This window comes from Chenopodium album, chromosome 5 (assembly GCF_948465745.1).
Source record: "Chenopodium album chromosome 5, dcCheAlbu1.1, whole genome shotgun sequence".
Lineage (NCBI taxonomy): Eukaryota > Viridiplantae > Streptophyta > Magnoliopsida > Caryophyllales > Amaranthaceae > Chenopodium > Chenopodium album.
In genome coordinates this window covers 69,577,609-69,602,152 of record NC_137838.1, presented here as the reverse complement: position 1 = coordinate 69,602,152, position 24,544 = coordinate 69,577,609, and the positions used below count along the sequence as shown (strand labels likewise).

General features: G+C 39.9%; 1 protein-coding gene across 1 annotated transcript; it reads right to left on the bottom strand.

Moving 5' to 3' along the window:
• Window positions 1-1,139: 1,139 nt before the first annotated feature.
• On the bottom strand, window positions 1,140-3,504 carry LOC145630939 (transcription termination factor MTEF18, mitochondrial-like). Its single transcript, XM_081683062.1, has one exon. It carries the CDS (start codon window positions 3,286-3,288, stop codon window positions 1,504-1,506), a length of 1,785 nt encoding a protein of 594 aa, XP_081539188.1. The 5' UTR covers window positions 3,289-3,504; the 3' UTR covers window positions 1,140-1,503.
• Window positions 3,505-24,544: the final 21,040 nt, after the last annotated feature.

Here is a 24,544-nt window from a genome sequence, read left to right as displayed (position 1 = left end):
TGGCAAAACAAGGAGCCACAGTAAGAAATAAACTGAAGGCCATAAAATTACATTCAATAATATACCACTCTAGAAATAATATTTTTGTTAGAAAATCAGATTTAAATGTAGATGCATGAGATCTTTCCTTTTCACCGCCATTTTATTAGCCTATATAGCACAGACAAGGGGATTTTTTCTGCTGCACTTGTTTATGACAAGCTACAGCAAGGATATGGGTATTCTAATACCTGACACTTGAGCTTGGAAACTATGGGATGCACCACAACGTCCACAAGTAAAGACCCAAAATACAGTAAGCGCACATAGAATACTAGAAGGGGGGAGGACCACCAAACTTGAAAGAAGCAGATCTACTATCTTTGCAACAACAGAAAGGAAATCTCTCTTTCCCTATATCCCTCCTCTGGAATTTCGTATTCAGGGGAATAGGAGTTTGCCATAAAACATTTTTTAAAATGAGGAATTCATTTTCCTTGAATAATAACTAGTCTCTCAATAATGGTAAATTTTGGAAGTAAAATGTAAGTCAACTCCTTCCCTTTCCTCTCCTCCTAACTTTTTTTTTTGGAGGATTCCCCTCCTTCCACCTGATATTGCAAAACAAGCACACTCTAAAGGAAAGGAATCTCGACATCAAAAGATTCTTTTTTTAAGATTATTGACCAAACCAAGTTATTTAGTGGATTATGTGCTTAGGGGCCCCAGGAGGCCAGGAGATAGGTAATTGAGCTTAATGTCTGAAAATGAGTTTCGTGTTTTTACATTTTAGATTAATCTGATATAAACCGTAATACAGAATTTCTGATGCTATGTGTCCCCATCTTTACGCTCACAATTACAACAGAGTAGGCCACGGCAAGGCAGAGACCTGGATAAGATTACCCTCATGCAATAATTATACACTAGCATTAGTAGCCTATAGTTGCTGCAGAAGGCAAAGCTAAACAGTACCAAAGCAAGACCACAAAACTCTTAGTTGGGCTGAATTGTTAAGTAAGCACAAAGTTTTTCATATAACCTAAAAATCCTAAAATCCCAAACAATAATTATAAAAAATAAAGAAAATTAGCACAACCCTAATATACAAAAATGCTGCAATTCAAAGAACCTTGACTATTGACATCTCTAATCTCCTATTCTTAAAAATCTGATGATCTAAGCATAAATTAAAATTCATGTTAAAACAATCAAGGCACCTAGCTTAGGAACTTCACTCTAAAACCAAGGCAGATTACAGATATTGAAAGAAAAATCTTACAAGGTATGCTCTCAAATATTCAGCTGCTACATATGTTCAAGAACCAAGATGAAACATAAACAAGACAAATGGATGATGTAAGCTCTCTTAGTGATTACAGGGTACCTGTCAAGTACTGAACGCACTTTGTGATTATGCTGAATAGAGTCCAGAAGCTTTGAGACTTGGAGTAATAATAGCTGAAAATCTGAATCAGTTTCTCAGCATGCACAAGTGAATTGTGCTGATGAGAGCAGGGAAACTTATTTCACATAAATCGTCTTCTTCAACTCCTGCCACACATCAAGGCCTCTAGGATGTTTATTTACATACTTCTTGACAAAAAATGAGTCCGTGCATCCAATTATGGTACTCAAACTCAATGTAGCGCAAACAACATTTTGATTGACAAGCCAATTGTACATAGAAAATCTAAGCTTTACCCTTTCCATTGTATAGGCAATGAACCCTGGGAATGGTTTCAAACTTGACACTGGATAGCCTAAATCATTAACGAGATATCTAATCTTTGTCTCTATAACTTCCTTTGATTGATTGAGAATCTGTGGTGCCGCTTTTGTCATCTGTGCAACATCCTCTTCACTGAGCCCTGCTTTGACAAGACAGTCAAATCTTTCCCAGAGTTCCTCTCCTTTGCCGCGGAATAGCTTTAGTGCCTTTTCCATTTCATTTGAATGTTCTGTGAAGCCAATGCTTGATAAGAATTTAATCCTCTCCTTGCGAGGACACATTCTAGTCTCAGGCAATCGCTTAATTTTTGCTCTCAAAACCCAATTCTTAAGCACCAACGGATTTTCTATAATGATTTCGCAGAAGCGTTTCTTTCCTATGTTCAAATTACATATTAAACTGTTTGCTTTCTTCACTGAGCATGAACCCAGCAACATGACATGTGTTTGAATAATATTTTCAATATTCAAAGCATCCATCTCTAATTCACAAAATAACTCAAAAGCACGTCCAAGATTCTGAAGAAATTTTCCAACTTTAATTAGTGGAAAGTGAATAAACAGTGAGCATATATCATTCTTTGTGCATCCAAATTTTAGCAGATACCCAATCAATGAAAAGGTCAATCGACCTGAATGATCAAATAAAAGTTCTGGATGTTGCCTCAACAAATTCCCCAATTCCTCGTTTTCACAGCCTATATCATTCAGCATATGTAGCAACTCAAAGACTTGTCTCCAATTGTAGGAAGCATTCTCCAATAAATGCTGCTCAACCCATTCATATGCAAAACCAAGGCACTGCAACTTTACTACCACCTTAAAAAACTCTTTTCCCCCACCATCAATTAAAAGACAAGGGTTAAACACAACAGCCTTAGCTATAACAGGTTTACTTAACCCGAGCTCCTCAAATTCTCGTAGCTTCGATATCAAAACCCCATTACCATATCGAAACACCTCTCTTGCCCCTCTATATATCCTTCCTATATGATAGCGATTAACCCCATATTCACACAAAACAAAGTAGTTATCAAACAAACCTTCCTCATCACTCAAAAACATCAAATCACGCGGAAGTTGAGGAACAAACTCAGAAGGTTCCAACCCTATACTTTCAAAGAACGGTTCGAATTCATTAATAGGATGGTACCGCAAGAAACGAGCCACAGAACGCCCGATTTCAGGCTCATTCTTGACATTATCTACCAGCTTCCTCAAAAATTGAGGGGAATTTTTGCTCATATGCTCAGCATCCAAAAAGGGTAAACTTCTAGTAGAATGCAAATAATCTAACAATGCACCTTGAGCCTCCTTCTTAATAGTTTTAGAAAATCTACGAACTGTATCACCATTATTGGAAGTTGAACTCCCTTGAATACCTTCATTAAGCTCAAAATTAACATTCATAGTACTAATCAAACTAGAATAATGCTGTACAATACTATAATTACAATAACATGGAAAATCACTTCGAAAAATAGGGTATTTTGATGGTAATTTAAAGGGGTTTGGGGGAAAATCAGAAGAAATCCATCTGAGAATAGGATATAATTTAAGTTTACGATAATGGGTCATCGTTAATTTGTATTACAGTGCTTCAGAAAAAACAAGCAATTAGAATTTGGAGCTCGAAGAAGACATCAATGGCGGATGTTTTTACCTGAATTTGAAGTGCAGGAGACAACAACCACAAACAGGATGCAAAAGAGGAGGAGAAACCGGCGAAGGCAGAGGCGTCGGAGTAGGAGAAAACAGCGACGCCGGTGGAGGAGAGAGTGGTAGTCAACAGCGACAGAGGCGTAAGGGTGGAGACATGGACGTGGAGGGGGTTGCGTTGGTAAAAGTAGAAAATGTTTTGTTTTTTTCTTTCTTTTTTTTTTTTACTTGTGTCATTTCCCCCATTTTTTTCTTTTTAAAAATTGATTTTCTTGTCAATTTTTTTTTACAAAAAATAATAAAAATGCATGGCTTGAGTTAAGAGTGATTATGAGACGAGACAACTCGCGGGCTACTCGAACTCGATTCGGTCAAAATTCGACTCGAGTAAGCTCGCTCCAGCTCGAGATTTACTCGAAATATATATATATATATATATATATATATATATATATATATATATATATATATATATATATATATATATATATATATATATATATATATATATATATATATATATATATATATATATATATACTCATGTCATCACATGTATATTTCTCATAATATAATATTAAAGAGAAGGGACAAATGTTACACTAAATAGAGGGTTCTACTAAAATCGAATCAATTACCAAGCTACTCGAGATCGACTCGGTCAAAGCTCGACTCGATATGTTAACGAATCGAGTCATGCTAGCTCAAAATTGAACTCGACTCGCATCATAAGCACCCCTAATAGCTTGAACAATGAGGATAGATTGAGACAGTGAGGATCACTTGAGATAATCGAAGAAAAATAGAGTGGTAAATGTCATATATGGCAATTTCTATGTTTTATCAACGTAAGGGTATGTATATTTTTTTTTTTGACAATAGCAAAAGAACAACAAATTAAACTAAGAGAAGGTAGACAAAGTAATACGACATCTTCTAGCCATGTCGTTAGCCCGTTTTACCTGTTCTCTTAACACCTTTAAGATTGCACACCGCAGAAAGGTGGCCCCTACTTCCCTAATTTCCTTAATTAATCAAGTAATCGAAACATCCTTACCAAGGTTATCTTGCAGGTTGTTAAGGAGGAAAATAGAGTCAGAAAGCAGAAGCATATTCCCCTGTGCTTTTGCCCATTTCATCGCTTCAAGACAAGCCCACACTTCACATTGTACCACTGATGAGGCCGCTCCACATTTTCCTCCTTCAACCAACATGTTTGTCGAACTATTCCCAACGACTGCCCAACCAACCCCTGCCCTCGAAGTCCTTTTATCCCATGAACCATCAACTTCCACAATGAAAATGTCATAACCATTCTTGTCTCTTCCCAAGTGCACGTGATTAAAACCTAGGGGAATAACTAGGTCATTGCTCCTCATCACCCTGTTAAAGTAAGGGTATGTTTATTGTAAGCCTTGAGCAAAATTTTTGCCTAAGATTTTTGCAATAAAGTCACCAAAGAACCATAAGAGCATATTTTTTATTTTATTGTTAGTACATGTAAAAAAAATCTATGTAGATAGTGTTTTTTTTAAAAAAAAAAATTTAATTGTTAGTACATCAAAGTTAAAAACTTGAATACAGAGGTTTAACATAGTACATGAAAGAAATAAAATTCAGTAAAGTAAACAACTAGCAATCATAATTTAACAACAAGATTGACTATGACAAATAGTAGTGGGTAATTTTTTTAAGTAGTAGCCATAAATATCCTAAAGAAGATCAATTCACAATGATGCAAAAAATCTTAGTGATTTAAGTGTCAAATAGTTCATTAGCGAAAAGAAATAAAAGTGTCTTCTCTCAAATTGCGTCCTTCCTATGGTTGCGACTTGCGAGGCCATGAGCCAAATATTAGTTAATTGTATGAACAATAACCAACCAATCCCGTTGAAGATCAGCAACATCTCTTATTATATTTTCTATTTCTGCAGTTCATGATCCGTTTAAGCTACAACATTGTCAAGCATATATTTGAAGGCTTGAGCATTCGCTTCTAGCTCTAGAAACTGAATTTTTCTTTCCTAGGTTGTGAACCTGTGAGGAGATGACCTTCTCTTAAATCAAGTACTTCAGCAAAAATAGCACCAAATACCCTGTTCTTTAGAGTTGCTCTGCTCTGTTATGTCCTGCTTTGCTTTGCTCTACCCTGCCCTGTCCTGCTCTGCTCTGTCAGAAGCTCAAAAGAACAACACTTTCAAATTTTATGGAGAAGCCAATTTGCCAAATCCCTTTATCATTGCTAATAACTCCACCTCCTCTTGCATTGGTTTTAGAACATTAATCTTTTAGTTCATCTAAAAATGTGATTAATCTTCTTCTAAAAGTCCCTCCTCCATTATTTTATCCTCCTTAAAACTTGCTTTAGACCTTTAATTTCCTTAAAATGATATTTTGTTTATACTCAGTCAGATGAATTTACCAACAAATTTTCCCATTTTGGTGAAATTAGAGTTTACCTATGTTCTTTATTATGGAGAGTTCTTCCTCCATTTATATTTGGAAGTTGGTTGTTCATACACATATTCTCTTTTGGACACATGGTGTCTCTCCAACACATTTTGGCCTTCTTCCTCACTTCTAATCTTACAATCATATAGTTTCTTTCTATTCGCAAATAGAAATTCTTTAGTCTTAATCTGTTTGAATGATTTATGTGTGTCAATGGATTTAATGGTGTTGATTCTAAAACTTTGTAGCTTTTAACCTATGTATATAAGTCTCACTTGTATCCAGTAGTTTCCATTTGTTTTCATTGTTTGTTGTTGACAACATGAAAAATGTGCATCTTTTCTACTCTATACTATACATTCAAACCCCCATCATCCCCTTTTGGATATTAATTGATTACATGTCAATCCCTAATGATATCATGATAATCTACATGATTGTCATTAGTTTAACCTTTACTACACCTATAATTATTCTTCATCCAAATTCAGTTATACCCACATAATCTCCATTTGCATGTTCATAAATTGTGTGTCTTTGTTTTATGAAAACATTTGTGATTAATGATGTTGTAAGAATAGCAAATCAACATTCCAGCAGCAATCAGTCATCTTTCTTTCATTCATTCTCATTTGTGATTTTTGTTCTGTGTACAAGAAAACGGTTGCCTCAGCTTTTTATATGAGGATGCACCCATTAAATTATGTGCTCTCTCATTTAACCTAGGACACCTCAGACACACTAGAAGTTTCTTACAAAAGGACAAAACTGCACCTAACCAAATCACATGATCTTAGGAGAATAATTTGTTACTGCTGCTTGCTCTGTCATTTCATATTTTATCCTTCATTCTCAACACTCCCCCTCAAGCTGAGAGTGAGGAGCTTCTCTGAACTCCAAGCTTGCTTAAGAGGTTTTGCATTTGCTATGTAGTAAGTAGCTTTGTGAACACATCTGCTAGTTGCTGAGATGTAGGTACATATGTAGGCTGTATCTCTCTGCTCAGAGTTTTCTCCCTGATGAAATGGCAGTCTATGTCCACATGTTTAGTGCGTTCATGGTGAACTGGGTTTGCTGCTATTGCAAGAGCAGCCTGATTATCACACTTGATCGGAGTGCATCCAAGATTTCTCAGTCCCAGGTCTTTCAGAAGTTGCTTTATCCACATCACTACGCACACTGTCAATGCCATAGATCTGTACTCAGCTTCAGCTGTACTTCTGGCTACCACACTTTGTCTTTTTGATTTCCACGAAATTGGTGATTCTCCGAGCATAACACAGTATCCAGAAGTGGACCTCCTAGTTTTAGGACATCCTGCCCAGTCACTATCACAATAGGCTGTGAGTTGAGCAGAGTTCTTGCTTGCCAATAGGATTCCTTGATCAGTAGATCCTGCAAGGTACCTCAAAACTCTCTTTGCTGCCTGGAAATGAACATTTGTGGGTTTGTGCATAAACTTACTCAAGTTTTGCACAGTATAAGCTATATCTGGTCTGGTAATGGTGAGGTAGATCAACTTCCCTACCAATTTCTGATATTTTTCTAGATCAGGAATGGCAACACCACTTTCTGCAGTTAATTTCAAGTGAGAATCCATGGGTAATTTCAAGGGCTTCACATTCTTCATCTTGTATTCTCCCAACAAGTCTCCCACATACTTTCTTCGAGACAAGAAAATTCCTTGGTTGCTTCTGTCAACCTCAATTCCCAAGAAATATATGAGAATTCCCATATCTTTCATGTGAAATTTGCTGGAGAGAAATTCTTTTGCCTTGTTAATCTCATTCATGTTGTTCCCTGCTACAATCAGATCATCAACATACACAAGAATGACTGTCAACCTAAGCTTATTTTGCTTGGTGAATAGAGAGTAATCATTCTTTGATTGAACGAATCAACACTCTGTCATGGCACTGCTCAGTTTGCAGAACCATTGTCTTGGTGCTTGCTTGAGTCCATACAAGGACTTGATGAGTTTGCAAACTCTCCTTGGATTCTTCTCTTCATCTTCATACTCCCCCTGGGAACACACTTTGATTCTGTCACCTTTCTCTTGATATCCTCGAGGCATTCTCATGTACACTGTTTCCTGCAAATCACCATGCAAGAAAGCATTTTTAACATCCATTTGATGCACTATCCAGTTTTCTAAAGAAGCAACAACTAACAAAGATCTCACAGTTGCCATTTTAGCAACTGGAGCAAAGGTTTCCTCATAATCTATTCCATATTTTTGTCTATTTCCCAAAACAACTAATCTGGACTTGCATCTCTCCTCACTTCCATCAAGATTATACTTAGTTTTCCATAGCCACTTGCACCCTATAGCAGTTTTTCCTTGAGGAAGATCAGTTATCTCCCATGTATTATTTTTCTCCAAAGCATCCAACTCCTCATTCATTGCATTCACCCATTTTTGCTGTTTAAGAGCTTCTTTGAATTGTGTGGGGTCATTGTCTTGCATTCTCCTTGCAAGAAAACAGTTGTATTCCTTGCTTGGAACAACACTTGTCACTTCTTCAATTTTTTGAGCAAAGTTGCACATGTGATAGTCCTTTGCCCATACAGGTGCCCTGTGCTGCCTTGTGGATCTTCTGGTTTCAGTGTGATCAGCTTCAATTTCTTCTGTCTCTGTTTGATTCTGATCACTCTCATCATTTCTCACATTTTCTTCTGTTTCATCATTCACATATTCATCTTCCTCTATCCACTTCTCATTTCTTAAAACATCATCAAGATTCTTTCCACTCATAATTTTTGTGTTCTTTGAGTCAAATACTCCATATGGGAGTATTGACTCATAAAATTTTACATGTCTGGTAACAAACCTGACATTATTTGTCAAGTTAATTAATTTATATCCCTTTTGTGTGGTGGGATATCCAAGAAACACACAAGGTACACCCTTTTTATCAAATTTATCAAGGTTTCTATCAGGATTACTAGCCATCACAAGACAACCAAATACCTTTAATTTAGAATAGTCAGGTTTTTTATGATGCATTACCTTATAGGGTGATTTATTGTTCAGGATTGTTGTTGGCAGCCTGTTGATTATATGCATTGCAGTAAGTATGCAATCTCCCCACAGCTGCATTGGCAGATTTGCTTGAAACCTTAGAGCTCTTCCCATCTTAAGAATGTTTCTATGCTTCCTTTCCACTCTCCCATTTTGTTGTGGGGGTATCTACACAGGATGTCTGATGAATTATTCCCAGATCATCAAAGAAAGGTCTGCATTTTTTATCATCAAACTCTAAAGCATTATCTGATCTTATCATCTTCACTTCTTTCCCATACTGATTTTTTCCCATGTTCACAAAAGTCCTGATAGCTTCATATGCCTCTGATTTCTGACTCAAAAGATGAACCCATGTCACTCTCGAGTAATCATCAACAATTGTGAGGAAGTATCTCTGATTTTTTCTTGTTGCTATTGTATGAGGTCCCCAGATATCAATGTGTATAAGTTCAAAGATTTCTGAGGCCCTAGAGTCACTTTTCTAATAAGGCAGTTTAGTCATCTTTGCCTGAGGACATATGAGACAGATATCACCATCATTTCTCTTGAACTTGTCAAGTCCAAGTCTTCCAATTTTTTCCATTGGAGCATGCCCTAGCCTGTAATGCCACAAGGTACTTTCAGACATTTTGGACATCTTAGTCAACACAATGGGAGTTTCCACTCCACTCTCCACATTATTGCTTTCTTTCAACTTGGAATCATTCATCCCAAGTGAAATCTTCCTTTCTTTTATCTTCTCAATCACTCTCTCCATGGGCTCATTCAGAAGGTGGTACAAGCCATTTTTTGCCACGCCAATCCCCTTTACACTGCTGTCCTTTGTGTCTTCTATCACACAATGTGTGGGATAAAAGTGCAACCTTGTTGATGTTTAAAGGTTTTGATGATGAGGAACTTAAGTTACAGCAAACTCATCTCATAAAGACTTTTCAAGTGTTTGTGCAGCCTAGGTGAAATTGATCTTGGAGATGGAAGAAGTAACTAAAGCTGAGAAGACTTGAAGGAGTTCTTTATCAAGAAAGTTATTCAATATAAAAGAAGAGTTCCCTAACAGGAACTGAGTTCCCTCACAGGAACGTTCCTTCACAAGAACTTGAAGATTGCTGACTAAGATCTTTGGAGGAACTTAGTAAGCGTGGAGTCCAAGTAAACCTACCAGAACAAGAGTACAGCGCAACAATGTTTTAGTTAAGATTTTATCTTCTAGATTCATTGTTAAATATGTTAAGTAGGATATGCATGAAACTTATTAGAAGCGTGACAGTTAGCTTGGCAAATAAATTAAAATCGGAAAAGATAATAAACCTGTATCCTCCTTCTTCTGTGAGTTTCTATACAGATAATAGGTTGTGTTTGAAACTTGGTATATACAATACCCTTTTCAGCTTTACACCATTTTCAAGAGCATTTGTCCCACTGTGAGATATCACAGATGTCTGTCCTGTAGGAAGATTTATCTTGCATTCATTCTTCATTTTTTCTGCATTACTTAAGCTCTCATAGTCCCCTGTCATATGGTCCGAGGCACCGGAGTCAATGATCCAGTCAGACCCAATAGTGTCTGCATAGTAGCAGCATACCATTCCTGCATAGCTCATGTCTGATTCATCTTCAATTTTTTCTACAGTTGAAAGATGCTTCATGTTGAGGGTAAAAATACCCCATATACGTGGACCAGTCCCGTAGTGACACGTGGCCCAGTTATAGGGTGACACGTGTCACCACGGGAAGATGCCACGCATTCAGCTCAAGAGCACCCAAAGTTTCAGGCCAATCTCGTAGCGACACGTGGCCCAGTTAGAGGGTGACACGTGTCGTCACGAGAAGATGCCCCGTGTTTAGGGCATATGTTCCCCTAAAATCAGCATGCAAAAAGAGGCCTAACAACGTCAGGGCCCAAATCCCGAGAGATATCAATGAAAGCCGCAAATCGGCGCCCCCAAAGTAGCACGTGGCATTCACTGATTGCGCAGCCAATCACGTCACGCAATTCTAGGGCACAAACCCTAGAAAGGGGCATGAGTCCCACCCCTATAAATACCCCAATCATTTATGACGGGAGGGGTGGATTAAGACATTACAACAAAAGAGCATTAAATAGCTCCAACTTCTCTCTACTTTCTCTCTCTAGCCTTTTCCATTCCGATCACTAACTTGATCGTCGGAGGCGAATATTCCGACAACCGGAATATTCGTTGTTTTGCAGGTTGGACCGTCTCGTTGCTAGGAGAGCGTGACCAGTATCCAAGGAAATCCAAAAAACACCCGAAACATTTGGCGCCGTCTGTGGGGATACTCGTACGTTATGGCGATAGACGGTCAGACACCTAATCCAGGCGAGGATGGACATGTAGAGGATATAATCCCTAAAATCCATACCAGCGATCCGCTGATAGCCACATTTCAAGAAGCTGATGACCCTCCTGTTACTGCAGCCTCTCTTAAGGCCGCGCTTAACAAACTCAGGAAGGAGATTGAGAGCAATGGAGCCTCTACCTCTAGGCAGCCGCCCAGGAGAGAGGAACAGAGGGCTCCAAAGAAGACACACAGCAAAGCGGTCCATGCAACGGACGCTGGAAACACTCCCTTTCGAAGGCCGACTGGAAGGTCCCCAAGGGTACCACAGACAAATTTCTCTAATTTGTTGGCGAAAACATAGTTGGCTAGGGGGAGGGGTAGGAAGCCTCGAAGAGAAGAGCTTGAGCCGTCTAGACGATGGAAGGACGCAAGGGATTACCTCCGGCATAAGCAGCGGGAACGTGCCGCCTACTCGGACACGGCCTCAACCCCAACTATGCCGGATGATTTTTCACATCATTCTCTCTCCCAACATACCAACACGGCCATCTCCAACAGAAGTCAGGCGGTGCGCACCCCAACTCCTATTCCAGTTGTCCATACTCCAACTCCCATTCCAGCGCAATCACTTTAATATCAACCTCCTCAAGGGTTCAATGGCTTGATGCAGCTGAACCCCCAAGCCTTCGGACAATATGGGCCATACGGACAGGCGTACGAACAGGCTCCCTACCTGGCCGGACCTTCCATGCAGCCACAACCCATCGATTGGCAGATGCGCCTACTCACTCTAGGAGATAAGCCGCCTCCGTTTTCGCAAGATATTTTAACTGCCCCTCAGCCGCCAAAGGTGAAGAGTGTACTTGTGGGAGCCTATGATGGCACGGGCAACCTAGAAGAACACATCACCTCGTACAGGAACCTGATGTACTTGAAAAGTGTAGATGATGCTACTTGGTGCAAATGTTTTCCGGCCACTTTGAAAGGTGTGGCGCAGGATTGGTTCAATAGTTTGCCGGCCGCATGTATCAATTGTTTTACTACTCTTAGTTTGCTATTTGTGGGAAATTTTTCATACAACATACCGCCTCGAAAGACTAGCCTTAACTTGGCGACAATATTCCAAGGGAAGAGTGAGGGCCTACGCTCGTACGTCCAATGATTTAACCAAGAAAAAGCCCAAATTCCTAATCTACCGGATGAAATGGCTTACTCTGAATTTCTCCGGGGATTAAGGCACAATGGTTTTAAATTTGACCTGGTAAGAAAAAAGATTCGGACATACGCAGGTGTCTTGCGGGAAGCCAAAGCTTATATTGAAGCGGCGGACTTTTATTCGCTCACGGAATCAGAAGTGCCGGCCAAGGGGCTGAGAAAAAACTTTCTCAGCAAGACTCGGCCGGCGAAAAGAAAGAAGGAAAAAAGAGAAAGGAAGTCTGGGTGGCTGATGCTCAGCCACAGAAGCCCAAGAAGGTCAAGACGTACGAGCCTCAGTTTGAATTCAACAAGGATTGTTATTCTATCTTGATGGAAATCAAGGATAAGTTTGAATTTGAAAAGCCACAGCCGCTGAGAGGCCCGGCTCAGTACATGAACAAGAACAAGTACTGTCATTACACCAAGGACGTAGGACATGACACAAACGATTGTATCAACTTGAAGAGATTGCTGAACAAGCTAGCCGAGAAGGGCATGCTGAATTCTTATGTGATGAAGTCCAAATTCACTTACACACGGACAAACAACACGTCCGAACAAAGACAGAAGAATGATAAGAATAAGGGCAAGGAAGATGATGGGAATAGCACTGATTCAGGCTTTGTGGCCGTGATATCAGGGGGATTTTCCTCAGGCAGCCCAACTATGAAGGGGATCAAGTAGGACGCCCGGAACTTGGGAAAGGTGATGCAAATGGACTCAGTAAAGGCCGAACCCTTCCCCGAAGTAATCATCAGTGAGGCCGATCGGGGGGAGGTCAAAGCCCTGCACAATGATCCCATGGTATTCATTATGAAGATAACCAATTTGAAGGTCGGACGAATATTGATTGACACGGGTAGCGCGGCTGATATCATCAGCCTGGCCGCCTTGAAGAATCTAAGCTTCCCAGAGGATGATCTCTAGGACATCATTCACCCGTTGGTCGGATTTGGGGGGAATGTCATCCATCCGGTGGGGCGGATAGATTTACCCGTCCGCTTTGGGCAAAAAGGGGAAGGAAGAGATATGGTTGTTCACTTCTTGGTTGTGAAAGAGCTGACTGGATATAATGTCATACTCGGCCGTCCTACACTGAATGCAGCCAAAGCAGTCATTGTACCTCACCTAATGCTGCTAAAGTTCGAGAGGAAGGACGGGAAAATAGGGACAATCCAAGGAAGTTAGAAGATGGCAAAGGAATGTAATCAGTTGGCGGTTAAGCCTACAGCGCGCGGACCAAAGGCGTCCGAGCCAAAAGAAGAAGGAACCTCACTCCCAACACACCAGGTCGGCCAGAAGCGTAAGGCGGCCAAGATAGAACAAGCATAGCAGCTAATGACTGTCGGTCGGCCAGAAGAGTTACGACCCCAGCCGGCCGGCAGTCACCAAGATATAGTGCTTGACCCTGATCAACCAGGTCGGACGGTTAGTGTGGGCACTATAGCTTTGGGTGCGCTTGGGGATGAGTTAATTCAATTGCTGAGAGAGTTCAAAGATGTATTTGCATTTGATGTTGGTGAGATGCCAGGAATAAGCCCTGACCTGGCCGTGCATAAGCTAGATGTAAATCAAGCCATTAAGCCTGTCCGCCAGAAGAAGAGGAATCATGGGGAAGAGAGGAATCAGGCGGCCGCAGCTGAAGTAAAAAAGCTGCTGGACGCCGGTTTCATTCGGCAATATTATTACCCAGACTGGGTAGCCAATGTAGTTCTTATGAAGAAGCCGAATGGAACTTGGAGAATGTGTGTGGATTATACCGACCTGAACATGGCATGCCCTAAGGATAGCTTTCCCTTGCCCAAAATCGACCACCTGGTTGATTCAACGGCCGGGCATGCCCTGATGAGTTTTATCGACGCATACTCCGGATTCCATCAAATTCCATTATGGGAAGAAGATCAAGAGAAAACAGCGTTCGTAACTGAGCAGGGATTGTACTGTTACAAAGTTATGCCATTCGACCTTAAGAATGCCCCAGCTACCTTTCAAAGACTCGTTAATACAGTCTTCAGAGATCAGCTCGGCCGGAATATGGAGGCATACATTGATGACATGATTGTCAAGTCAAAAGAGCCGGCCGACCATCTGAAGGATCTACGAGAAACTTTTACCGAACTCAGGCGGCATAAGATGATGTTAAATCCAAATAAATGTGTCTTTGGTGTTGAGTCCGGTAAATTTCTCGGATTTTTAATTGATCAACGTGGACTTGAGGCTAACCCTGAAAAGATCCAAGCCGGCATGGGCATGAAGTCACCAAGGACGATTAAAGAAGTACAAAGATTGACCGACTGTTTAGCAGCACTTGGTAGATTTCTGTCAAGATCAGGGGATAAGTGTCGTTATTTCTTTCAAACCATAAAAAATAAAGCCATGTTTGAGTGGACAGAGGAGGCCGAGGATGCATTCGTACAGCTAAAAATCCACCTTCATACATTGCCTCGGCTCGTCAGTCCACTCAAGAGTGAGAAGCTATTTATCTATCTTGCCATCTCTGAACACTCTCTAAGTGTCGTCATGCTCGCTGAACGGGACGGCCACCAGATCCTTGTCTACTTTATCAGCCATGTAATTCACAACGCTGAGCTGAGGTATCCCCCTATTGAAAAATTTGGCTTGGCATTATACATGGCATCGAAAAAGCTGCGGCCATACTTCTTGGCATATTCAGTTGTGGTCTACACAGACCAACCTCTGAAGAAGTCATTTACAACTCTAGAGGCAAGTGGTCGTATGCTTAAATGGGCCTTGGAAATGAGAGGCTTTGACATTGCATTTGAGCCAAGAAAAGCAATCAAGTGTAGGGAATAGTTTCAAGCCTTTAAAATCCCACTAGCTTGAACCCCACTGTGATCATACACTAAAGTACGGTGGCGTCCAAAAGGGAAGAAGATAGAGCAAAAGAGTCGCCAACAAGTTTTTAAGGAACTTGTAAACCGTTCAAGAGGTGAAGGTTACATCCCTTAACGATCCAAGAGATCGTCAACTCCATAAGGTCATGAACCAAATAAGGGTTCGGGGATGATGGTACAAATCCAACCTAAAAGAGATCGAACCTGCCCTAATAATAGGCCTCTACTTTATTCTGCTCGTATTCATGTGCGCTTTCTGATTAACATGCAATCAATAGGATTAACCCTAAACCTGTTTAATCTATGTTGGTTGAATATTAATGCACAGATAAACTATTATTGGCGATCACTTGAATTTATAATCACAATTAACCCTAAACAAGGTTATTAATTATCTTATTAAGCGTGATTACAAGTACCAAATTCCCTTTAAACATGCATCAAAGGTGTGATCAAGCAATAAAGAATAAATAATGTATCAAGCAACATAATCAATAATCAATATCATTAATAACAATAATATCAATCATAATCATAATCATGTTAAAGCATAGCAAGATCCTAGGCATGATACTAACAAGATTAATAACAAACCCTAGCATGTCACTAAGCGATAAAAATCAAATCTTTAACCCTAACATGATACTAACATGAATAAATATTAGGAAGAGAATAGGAAGCATCATAACAATCATATTTAATATTAAAATTACCCTAGACATGATACTAGGAACATCATAATAACAATATAAACATGATATCTACATCATAAAATCAATTAAAACCATTAAAGTACTTACTTGGATGCCTCGTACCTCTTTATAATAAAAAATACACGCGTTAGTAACTTCAAGGAAAATAATAAACAAAACAATTAAATTAAATAATTGAAAGAGAGATTTGGGACCAAACCCTCAGAAATTAAAACCTTTCACGCTAGGGCGAAGGCAACTTCGAATATGGCTAGGTGTATCAAGATCTTGCGAATGCGGAATTTTGTATGAAAACAAAGTTTAGAAAAGAATACTAAAGAATTAATATTATTGAGAATTGATGAAAGAAAGATGATGAATGAATGAAGAGAGTTGATGAAAGCTAATTAAAACTAATTGTTGATGAGAATTCGTGAATATTGGTAGATGTAGATGATGAAGATAGTTGGTGAATTGATTAAGAGAGAATTAGAGAATTAATGATTGCGAATGAAAACTGATTGTAGGTGAATGTTCGTGAGAATTGGTGAATGAAAACGGAGTTTTTGATACGATATTTATAGAGAAAATCAGCCAAAAAAGATAATTTAACAAAACAGAGTCTGAAGGTCGAAAAACCACATTGGCGCCAGCCCTGGCTAGTTGGCGCCAGGCACCAGTGGCTAGCGCCAGGCGCCAATGGCTAGCGCCTGGCGCCAAGCCTGGTTCCAGGCGCCAAGGCCTGGGGTTGGACGCCAAACTGGTTTTCAACGCGTTTTCGAAAATCTGATAAATTTCCCATACTGGAAGATAAAATAATATAATTCAATCGAAAATGCTATTTGATCTTGATTAAAACTCTGAAAAGTCCTAATCGAATTAGGAATGAAAAGAACCTTCTAGAATGTTCTAGAAGACTAAAACTATTCCTAATTGCATTAGGAATGATAAATCATATTAGGCCCTCCCCTAGATCATTGGGCCGTACATAAAGCTCAAACTGGACTCGGTTTAGTAAATTGGCCATAACTTCCTCAATATTCATCGGAATTGGGCTTATAATATATCGTTGGAAAGGTTTTTGCAAGCCCCATCAAAATACACCACTATTGGACCCATATCATGGACCAACCAAACTGGATTGGCTGTTTTCTTAAAATAAAGTTTTCAAAAATAGGGAGAAGAGAAAAGAAATAAAACTTTCCGCAACACTAGACCTTTCCACACTTTCGTTTCATTCGATTATGATTCGACGTGAAAGGCACTCATCACTGGGTTTGGTTTTGGGGAGACACAAATGGGTGTCTACAGAAGCCCCCACTTTGACTGAGTTTGGAGAAACGTAAATTTCGAAAACGAAAGTCAAAGTAACGATAGGGACGGAGAATGATTCATAACGTTCTGCGATCCTAAATCAATCTTGTAACGCCGATACCTGCAAAACTAGCGTTAGTTAAACAGACAAAAGAGTTAAGAAACGCGTATCTTGCACCGTCGAGCACACGTCTCTGAAAGTAACCGATTGTTGCTGCTGCTGTTGTGACGACCTTCTGCAAGCTAGAGAATGCCATCCCGCTTGAAAACCGCTACGCCCGTAACTGCTTCCAAATTAGAAGATTGCTTCGCCTGAAACGATCCTCCTCCGCAATATCATCGAAGATTATTTCTCTCGAAACAATCCCCATCCGCATTGATAATATTCCACGTCCAAGGGAATACTATCGAAGATTGCTTCTCTTGAAACAATCCTCAGTTGTTTTTGACAACTCTCCATAATCCAGGGAATGCCACCTTGCTGTTTCGATGTTCACTCGTCTCTGAACAAAGAGCTTCTTTTTTATATGACTCTAATTTCCGCTGTGATAGTCTTCGAAAAGATCACTGCTTCTTAATGTTTGCTATGCCAGTACCTCGGCGCTTTGCTACTTGTGAACCAGTATGTCGGTGCTTTTACTGTGATGACAATCCTCTTTTCTTTGGGAATAGTTGCCAACACAACTCTTGTATGATGTATGACAATCCTCTTTAGGGAAAGTTGTCAATGCCACGTAACAATCCATCCTTGGAAATGTTGTCACGATGAAGCGACAATCCGTACCTCGGAAAATTTGCCAAAATCCAATTTTTGGAAAAGTTGCCAATGCTTCGTAACAATCTTTCATAAGAACTTTGCTACGATCGACAATCCACATCTTGGAATATAACTCTTTAAAGCAATCCACCTTGGAAATTTGCCAACGCTATGCGACAATCCTTTTGGGAAAATATTGCCACAATTGACAATCCGCGTCTTGGAACATTTGCAAAAAAAAGTCGACCGACAATCCACTTCGGGAAAATTTGCCACTTGCTGAAGACAATCCACGTTGAGGAACTTTTGCCGAAATTTATGATAAGTAGAGACCTACGACAATCCTTTGGGAAACTTTGCCAGAGATGACAATCCAATCTCGGAAAACTTTCCAACGAGCCGATGAATATATGACAATCCGAACTTGGAAAAACTTGCCAATAAAAGAAGGAGCACGACAATCCACGCTTGGAAACTTTGCCAGAGATGATAATCCAATCTTGGAAAAATTGTCGTTTGAAGAAGATGCATGACAATCCATTTTTGGAAATATTGTCAGTTGGGGATGACAATCCAATTTTTGGAAAACTTTGTCGCTTAATAAGAATGCGCGACAATCCATATTTGGAAATATTGTCGTTTAAGTGCTTGCTTTTGAACCGATTGTAATGAGCCAGTGTTTTAGGCGCTTAAGCTAAGTGAGACGATTTTTTGTCAGGTCAATCACTTACTACGATTGTAATCGAGCCGACTACTAATCATGTCAAATTGCTTACAGGGGATAACTGGCGTACCAAGGAACCCGAAATTGCTGCATGAGGTCGAAATCACCTTTCTGAGAGGCTTCGAGCTCTGTCGTTGCTGAGATATCTCTGGCGCCAAGAATTGGAGTAGGGTCTTCCCTATTCTGCTGCACCTGTATTTATTTTTTACTATAGAACTTTGCCAATCTTTTTAACCATCTTAGGGTTGACCTAAGGTTTAAAGTTGATTGTCTTATCGACTTGACACGACTCAAGGTATAAACTTGACTCGCTAATTGACTGACTCGGAGTTGACTCGACTCAAAGTGAAATGACACATGTGTGACTCAAATCAAAGTGATATGACACGACATGACTTGTGTGTGCATTGTAATGTGATCGTGCGACTCGAAAATGCAGAAAAGCAAAAAATTTCCGTCATTTTTGTGGAGGGTACCGACTTTCTCCCGAAAAAGGAAGACGTGAAAAAGAAAATCAAAATCTTGAAGATGCATGTTGAATGAGCTTAGTCAAATGTTGTTTGATACTATCTCTCAAGGTTCAAGGATTAATTCATCCTAGGCTATCTCAATGGTTGACTCCATGATGAAAGTATTTGGGTAACTTAGGCACGGAGGCTAAGCACTTCATACTTCGTGATGCAATGACAATTATGAGTGATGAGTGATTTTGACGAAGCATGCTTCAGCGTTAAGATTTCATGACAAAGGGTTCCTAAAGGGAAATATATTTGGTCATGTATCTGTGCAGTGTGTGAAAGTGACACTAAAGCTAGGCCGCAAGAGCTAAATGTGTGGAAAAATATATTGTTAGAAGAGCCAAATAATGGTGACTCTTAGGCTAGGTAAGCTAATGATGTAAGGACCAAGCCCCAAGTCTAGCTCTAAATGATAGGGATGAGCACAGGGGATCCCTTGATATGATCATGGTGTAAGTGTGTGAATGTGAATATGAATGCATGTTTATTACGGCCGCACCTCGATGTGAGGTTGCCTACGTATCCATTAGAAATCAGGCCGAATGTAGCTCTAGCCGAACCTCGCACAAGTGTGTATACCTCAAAAAGGTCGTTTAAGGGTTGTAACGTGGTTAGGCTAAAGGCTGAAGAAGAAGGGGATAAAGGCTCAAGACCCTAGATAAGCCCCCAAGGTGTGCAACCTCGCTTTTGAATCTTTATAATTTCATGTTTGAATTTCTATTCTTTTTTAGCTCTTTTTGCTTTAGCATTTATTTTATTTTTATAAGTGTGGGCAATCCCGATCATGCGGTCTATCACTCACTTGGCATTCATGTTTCTCAGGCACGGTACCGAGCACTCGATAAGAGACGCAATCCGAGACGTGTTCTTATCAAAGATATTTTCATATCAAAGACATTGGAACACTTGCCCTTTTGTACACTTTTATTTATTTATTATTATTTTTTTTTTGCTTATTTTTGCTATTTAACTTTTTGAATTTCTGAAATCACTCAAGCTTTGTTCTTTGTAAATTGCATAAGTTACACACCATCCCATCCCAAGGTTAGGTAAATGTAGGTTGAAAAAAGAAGGGTCTATCGTTAGACGAGGCTCAAAGTGGTTTATGAAGAAAGGATGTAAATTAGAAAGGCGAAAGGAGATATGATGTGGCTACAAGGGGTGCCTCAAATCATTGGTATACCTTGCGCTCGATTCGACATGTTTTTTTTTTTTTTTTTTTTTTTTTTTTTTTTTTTTTGCAATATAGTGAAATGATCGTATGCGAGGAAATAAGTGCTCATTTTATTAAAAAGGGAAAAGAAAAGAAAAACTACAAAAATAATCTAAAGGAAAAGAAAAGGTGCCTCTGCTAGACTTATTGGGAAAGGAAAAAATGAAAAAGAAATAGAAAAAGAGGTCATGAAATCCTGTCGTTGAAGCTCGTCTCTTGTCTGGTGTTGCTTCCCTTATCATCACTCGCTCTTCTTGTTAACTGGAGGTATGGGAAGCTTGTTGTTATCAATCAAATGCTGGATAGCCTCCTTTAGCTTCCAACAGCTCTCAGTAGTGTGACCCCTACCTTGGTGGTACTTGCAGTGTTCGTCTGGATTCCAACTAGGCGATCTTTTCTTAAGTGGGGGATCTTTAGTAGGTCCAATGGGAGTAATGATTCCCTTGGCATGGAGTCGATTGAAAGCATCATCGTAGCTAGTCCCAATAGGGGTAAATTCCCTTTTCGGTTGCTTTCGACTACCCATGGCTAGGATCTCACTAAGGTCAAAAGTACCAACACTATTACTAGAATAGGTGTTTTTGGAAGAAGCAGGATAGTCGTTCTTCTTCCCTTTACAGCCACTGTTACCATTGCTACTAATCTTGGCCTTCTTGTCGCGCGGAGGAACATGAAGGAGATTTGAATCAATGAAGTCTTGAACACGATCCTTGAGGGCGAGACACTTTTCAGTAGTGTGACCGCGACCTTTATGGTATCGAAAATAGGAATTTGGATCCCAATTAAGAGAACGTTTTTCAGATGGAGGGTCTTGACTGGGACCAATGAAGTGAATGAGACCTTGATCATGAAGACAGTCAAAAGCTTCATTGTAAGTCATTCCTATTGGTGTGTATTCTACAATGGTCCGTTTGGCTTGTGGCTTAGGAGCATTAAGTTCTTCATTAAACTCTTGGCGAGAATTTTGTTCGATGGCCATCACCTGATTTGCTAATCCTTCTACCACATTCAAGACCATGGCAATGACATCTTGCAGTTTTCGAATTTCCTCTTTTAGACTTGACGAGTCTTCAAAGCTAAGACTTTCATCCTCCTCAATTATGGCCACTTCATCGAGAGAGGTCATATAAGCTGTCTCGATCATAGGCTCTCCTACAAGTGTGATAAGAAGTGATGGATCAAAGGATGCTTGGTCATCTTCGATGGCTAGAATCTCGGAAGTTTCATTGTTATCGATCAGATCTTGAATAACTTCTTTGAGTTTCCAACACTCTTCAGTGTCGTGACCCTTTCCTTGATGATATTTGAAATGCTTATTAGGGTCCCACTTAGGTGGCCTAGCTTCTGGAACCGGATCTTTGATGGGCCCTATGGGCATGACTAGTCCTTTGTGATGTAGCTTCTCGAAAGTCGTTTCATAACTCATGCCAAGTGGATTGAACACCCTTTTTTATCTTTGGATTCGTGGTTTAGAGGTGTTTGTAGCATGTACCTCATTAGAGGAAGAAGAAGGATGGTCTCTCTTCTTTCCTCTCGCACTATTATCTTTCAGAAGGTCATCTTCAATGTCAATGCCTATATTATAGACAGCTTTGAAAGTATTCAAGTTGTGTTGGTACCTTAAGTGCTTTGAATACTTCCCTTGGAGATTCTTGATAAACATCCTCACAGATTCTTTTTCGGTAGGAGCCTTGACCATATTAGCAGAAATTTCCCTCCATTTATTGAAGAAAGAAGTGAATCCTTTGTTTTCCTTTTGTTTTAACATCTCAAGTTGTCTGTGGTCTGTCTCGTCTTGGATGTTGCACTTATATCTATCTATGAAAGCGTTTGTCATCGACTCCCAAGAAGAGGTTTCTTCTTTCTCAAGAGAAAAGAACCATTGTTGACAAACGGTTTCGAGAGATAGTGGGAATAAAGAGGGGAAAACTTTCTTATCGATACCCTTAATGCTCATTATGGTTTCGAAAGCTCTTAAATGAAAGTAAGGGTTATCTGTTGCCTTGAATTTTGGGATGTCAGTGGCGTTGAACTTATGCGGAAGAAGTTCCTTGTCCAGCGAGACCCCTTGTGAACTCATGCCCTGAAATTTATAGTCACTAGATAGCTTGCTTAGACTCTCTTGCATGAGGTTCATTCGTTGTTGCTTCGCGGGATCATCGACCTTAAGTGTGAGAAGTTTCAGTGTTTCAGTCATGGTAACCAATTGGTTCCTAAGCTCATTAACTTCTTCTTGAGTTGCCATTATCTTCTTAGCCTTCCTCTTTTGACAAATCGGTTTATCAAAAAGCGAGATTTGAATAAAGAGGTTGTCCTTGATTAATCGCCCTTCTCTCCTCGACCAAGTACTGTGGAAAAGGAAATTGGGGATATTTATTGATAATTATTTGACTCAAACTTTATTCAACATGCAATGGATGGAGGAGGTGAAGAAAGATTTAGATGGAGGGATATGAAGAATTAGGAATAGAATGTACCCCCCAACTCAAATGACGGAAAGACCGACTCATGCATGGACCTACGACATGGTCATGGTGACATGTGCTCAAAGTGTGTGCTAGGATTAGTGAGTGTAGGTGACATGTTAAGACTCGTGTCATGACCATGTGGCTAGACTATGTGACCAAGACTCGATTAATGACTCGACAAGGTGTTATTGACAGCGGAAATTAACCGAATTAATTAGTAAACTGGTTAATTAGACCCTAGGTGATGACTCGACAAATAATCCGAACTGTCGGCCAAGCGACAGAACTGGCGTCACAATATGGTGATTGGCGCCAGACAATTAAGTAAATGTCTGGCGCTACACACTATACAGTGGCGCTACAGCTCAGACTTTGGCGCCAATATTGGAGCTTCGGTCTGGGACTGTTTTCGGTATTATTAGTCAAGTGGGGTATGCCTAAAGTCGTACTAGGTCAATTCCGAAAAAAAAAAACTTTATTGACTCAAATTAATTAATTAATTAATTAAATAGGCAAAAGTTCTTTAAGTCATTAGTTTATTTAATCTCAACACAAGTCAACAAACGGTTAAGAGAAACACAGAATATATATGCACAACAAATAATGCACAATTAGTCAAGTAGGCACAATATGATGCAATGAGTTCGCAACCTAACCATGGCTCTAGTTCTCTAAAGTTCGGGATATGGTTTAGTCAATAGGGTCCATGGTTAATTGTCCGGATGCACCGCGTAGAAGCCTAACCGTGAAGGGTTAACGCGTGTGGATGGGACACCGCGAGTTTTAGAAAAAACTCACTTCCATGGTTTGGTGAATTCAACATCTCAGATGTACCCTTTGTTGCCAGGAGCGTTCAATCGGGTAGATAGAGCATGAATTCCCAGAGGGTTATGTCCATATGTAGAACACATATGGGTTTCAGAAAAGTGAGAAAAAATTCAATCAGGAAGTAGGATCGAGCAAACAATACAAAAAACCGGTCGAAATTAGAACGCATATTTCTGGCTCGGTATTGGGGGAAATTGGCGCCAGCAAACAGAGACTGGCGCCAACTTTTAACTGTAGCGCCTGGCGCCAATACTGGCGTCTGGCGCTACGGCTAAAAGTTTGGCGCCAAGCTCTGGCCCCTGACGATACTTCCCACATGCCTCAGCAGCTTTCTGTGCTCAATAAAATCATCCAGTTTCGCGCGGTGTTATTTCAGTCCTAGTTGTGAAAGACATTTCTCAAATTTCCTACGTGTAAAATCCTATGTTTTTTACTCATTACGGATGGTCTTTCCAATGAGAACCTTTTTATGCATATGACAATAATGTTAATCAAAATTACGCACATGAAATACTTAGAACTTTTCGAGTCTCATCCACTCATTCTAAATCATTGCCGAAACAAATTCAGGAATTAAAATAGAAATCCTCCCCAGTGGAGTCGCCAAAAACTGTAGGGAATAGTTTCAAGCCTTTAAAATCCCACTAGCTTGAACCCCACTGTGATCATACACTAAAGTACGGTGGCGTCCAAAAGGGAAGAAGATAGAGCAAAAGAGTCGCCAACAAGTTTTTAAGGAACTTGTAAACCGTTCAAGAGGTGAAGGTTACACCCCTTAACGATCCAAGAGATCGTCAACTCCATAAGGTCATGAACCAAATAAGGGTTCGGG

Coding starts and splice junctions, on each gene's coding strand:
- LOC145630939 (XM_081683062.1), bottom strand. CDS start 3,288: ATGACCCATTATCGTAAACTTAAATTATATCCTATTCTCAGATGGATT.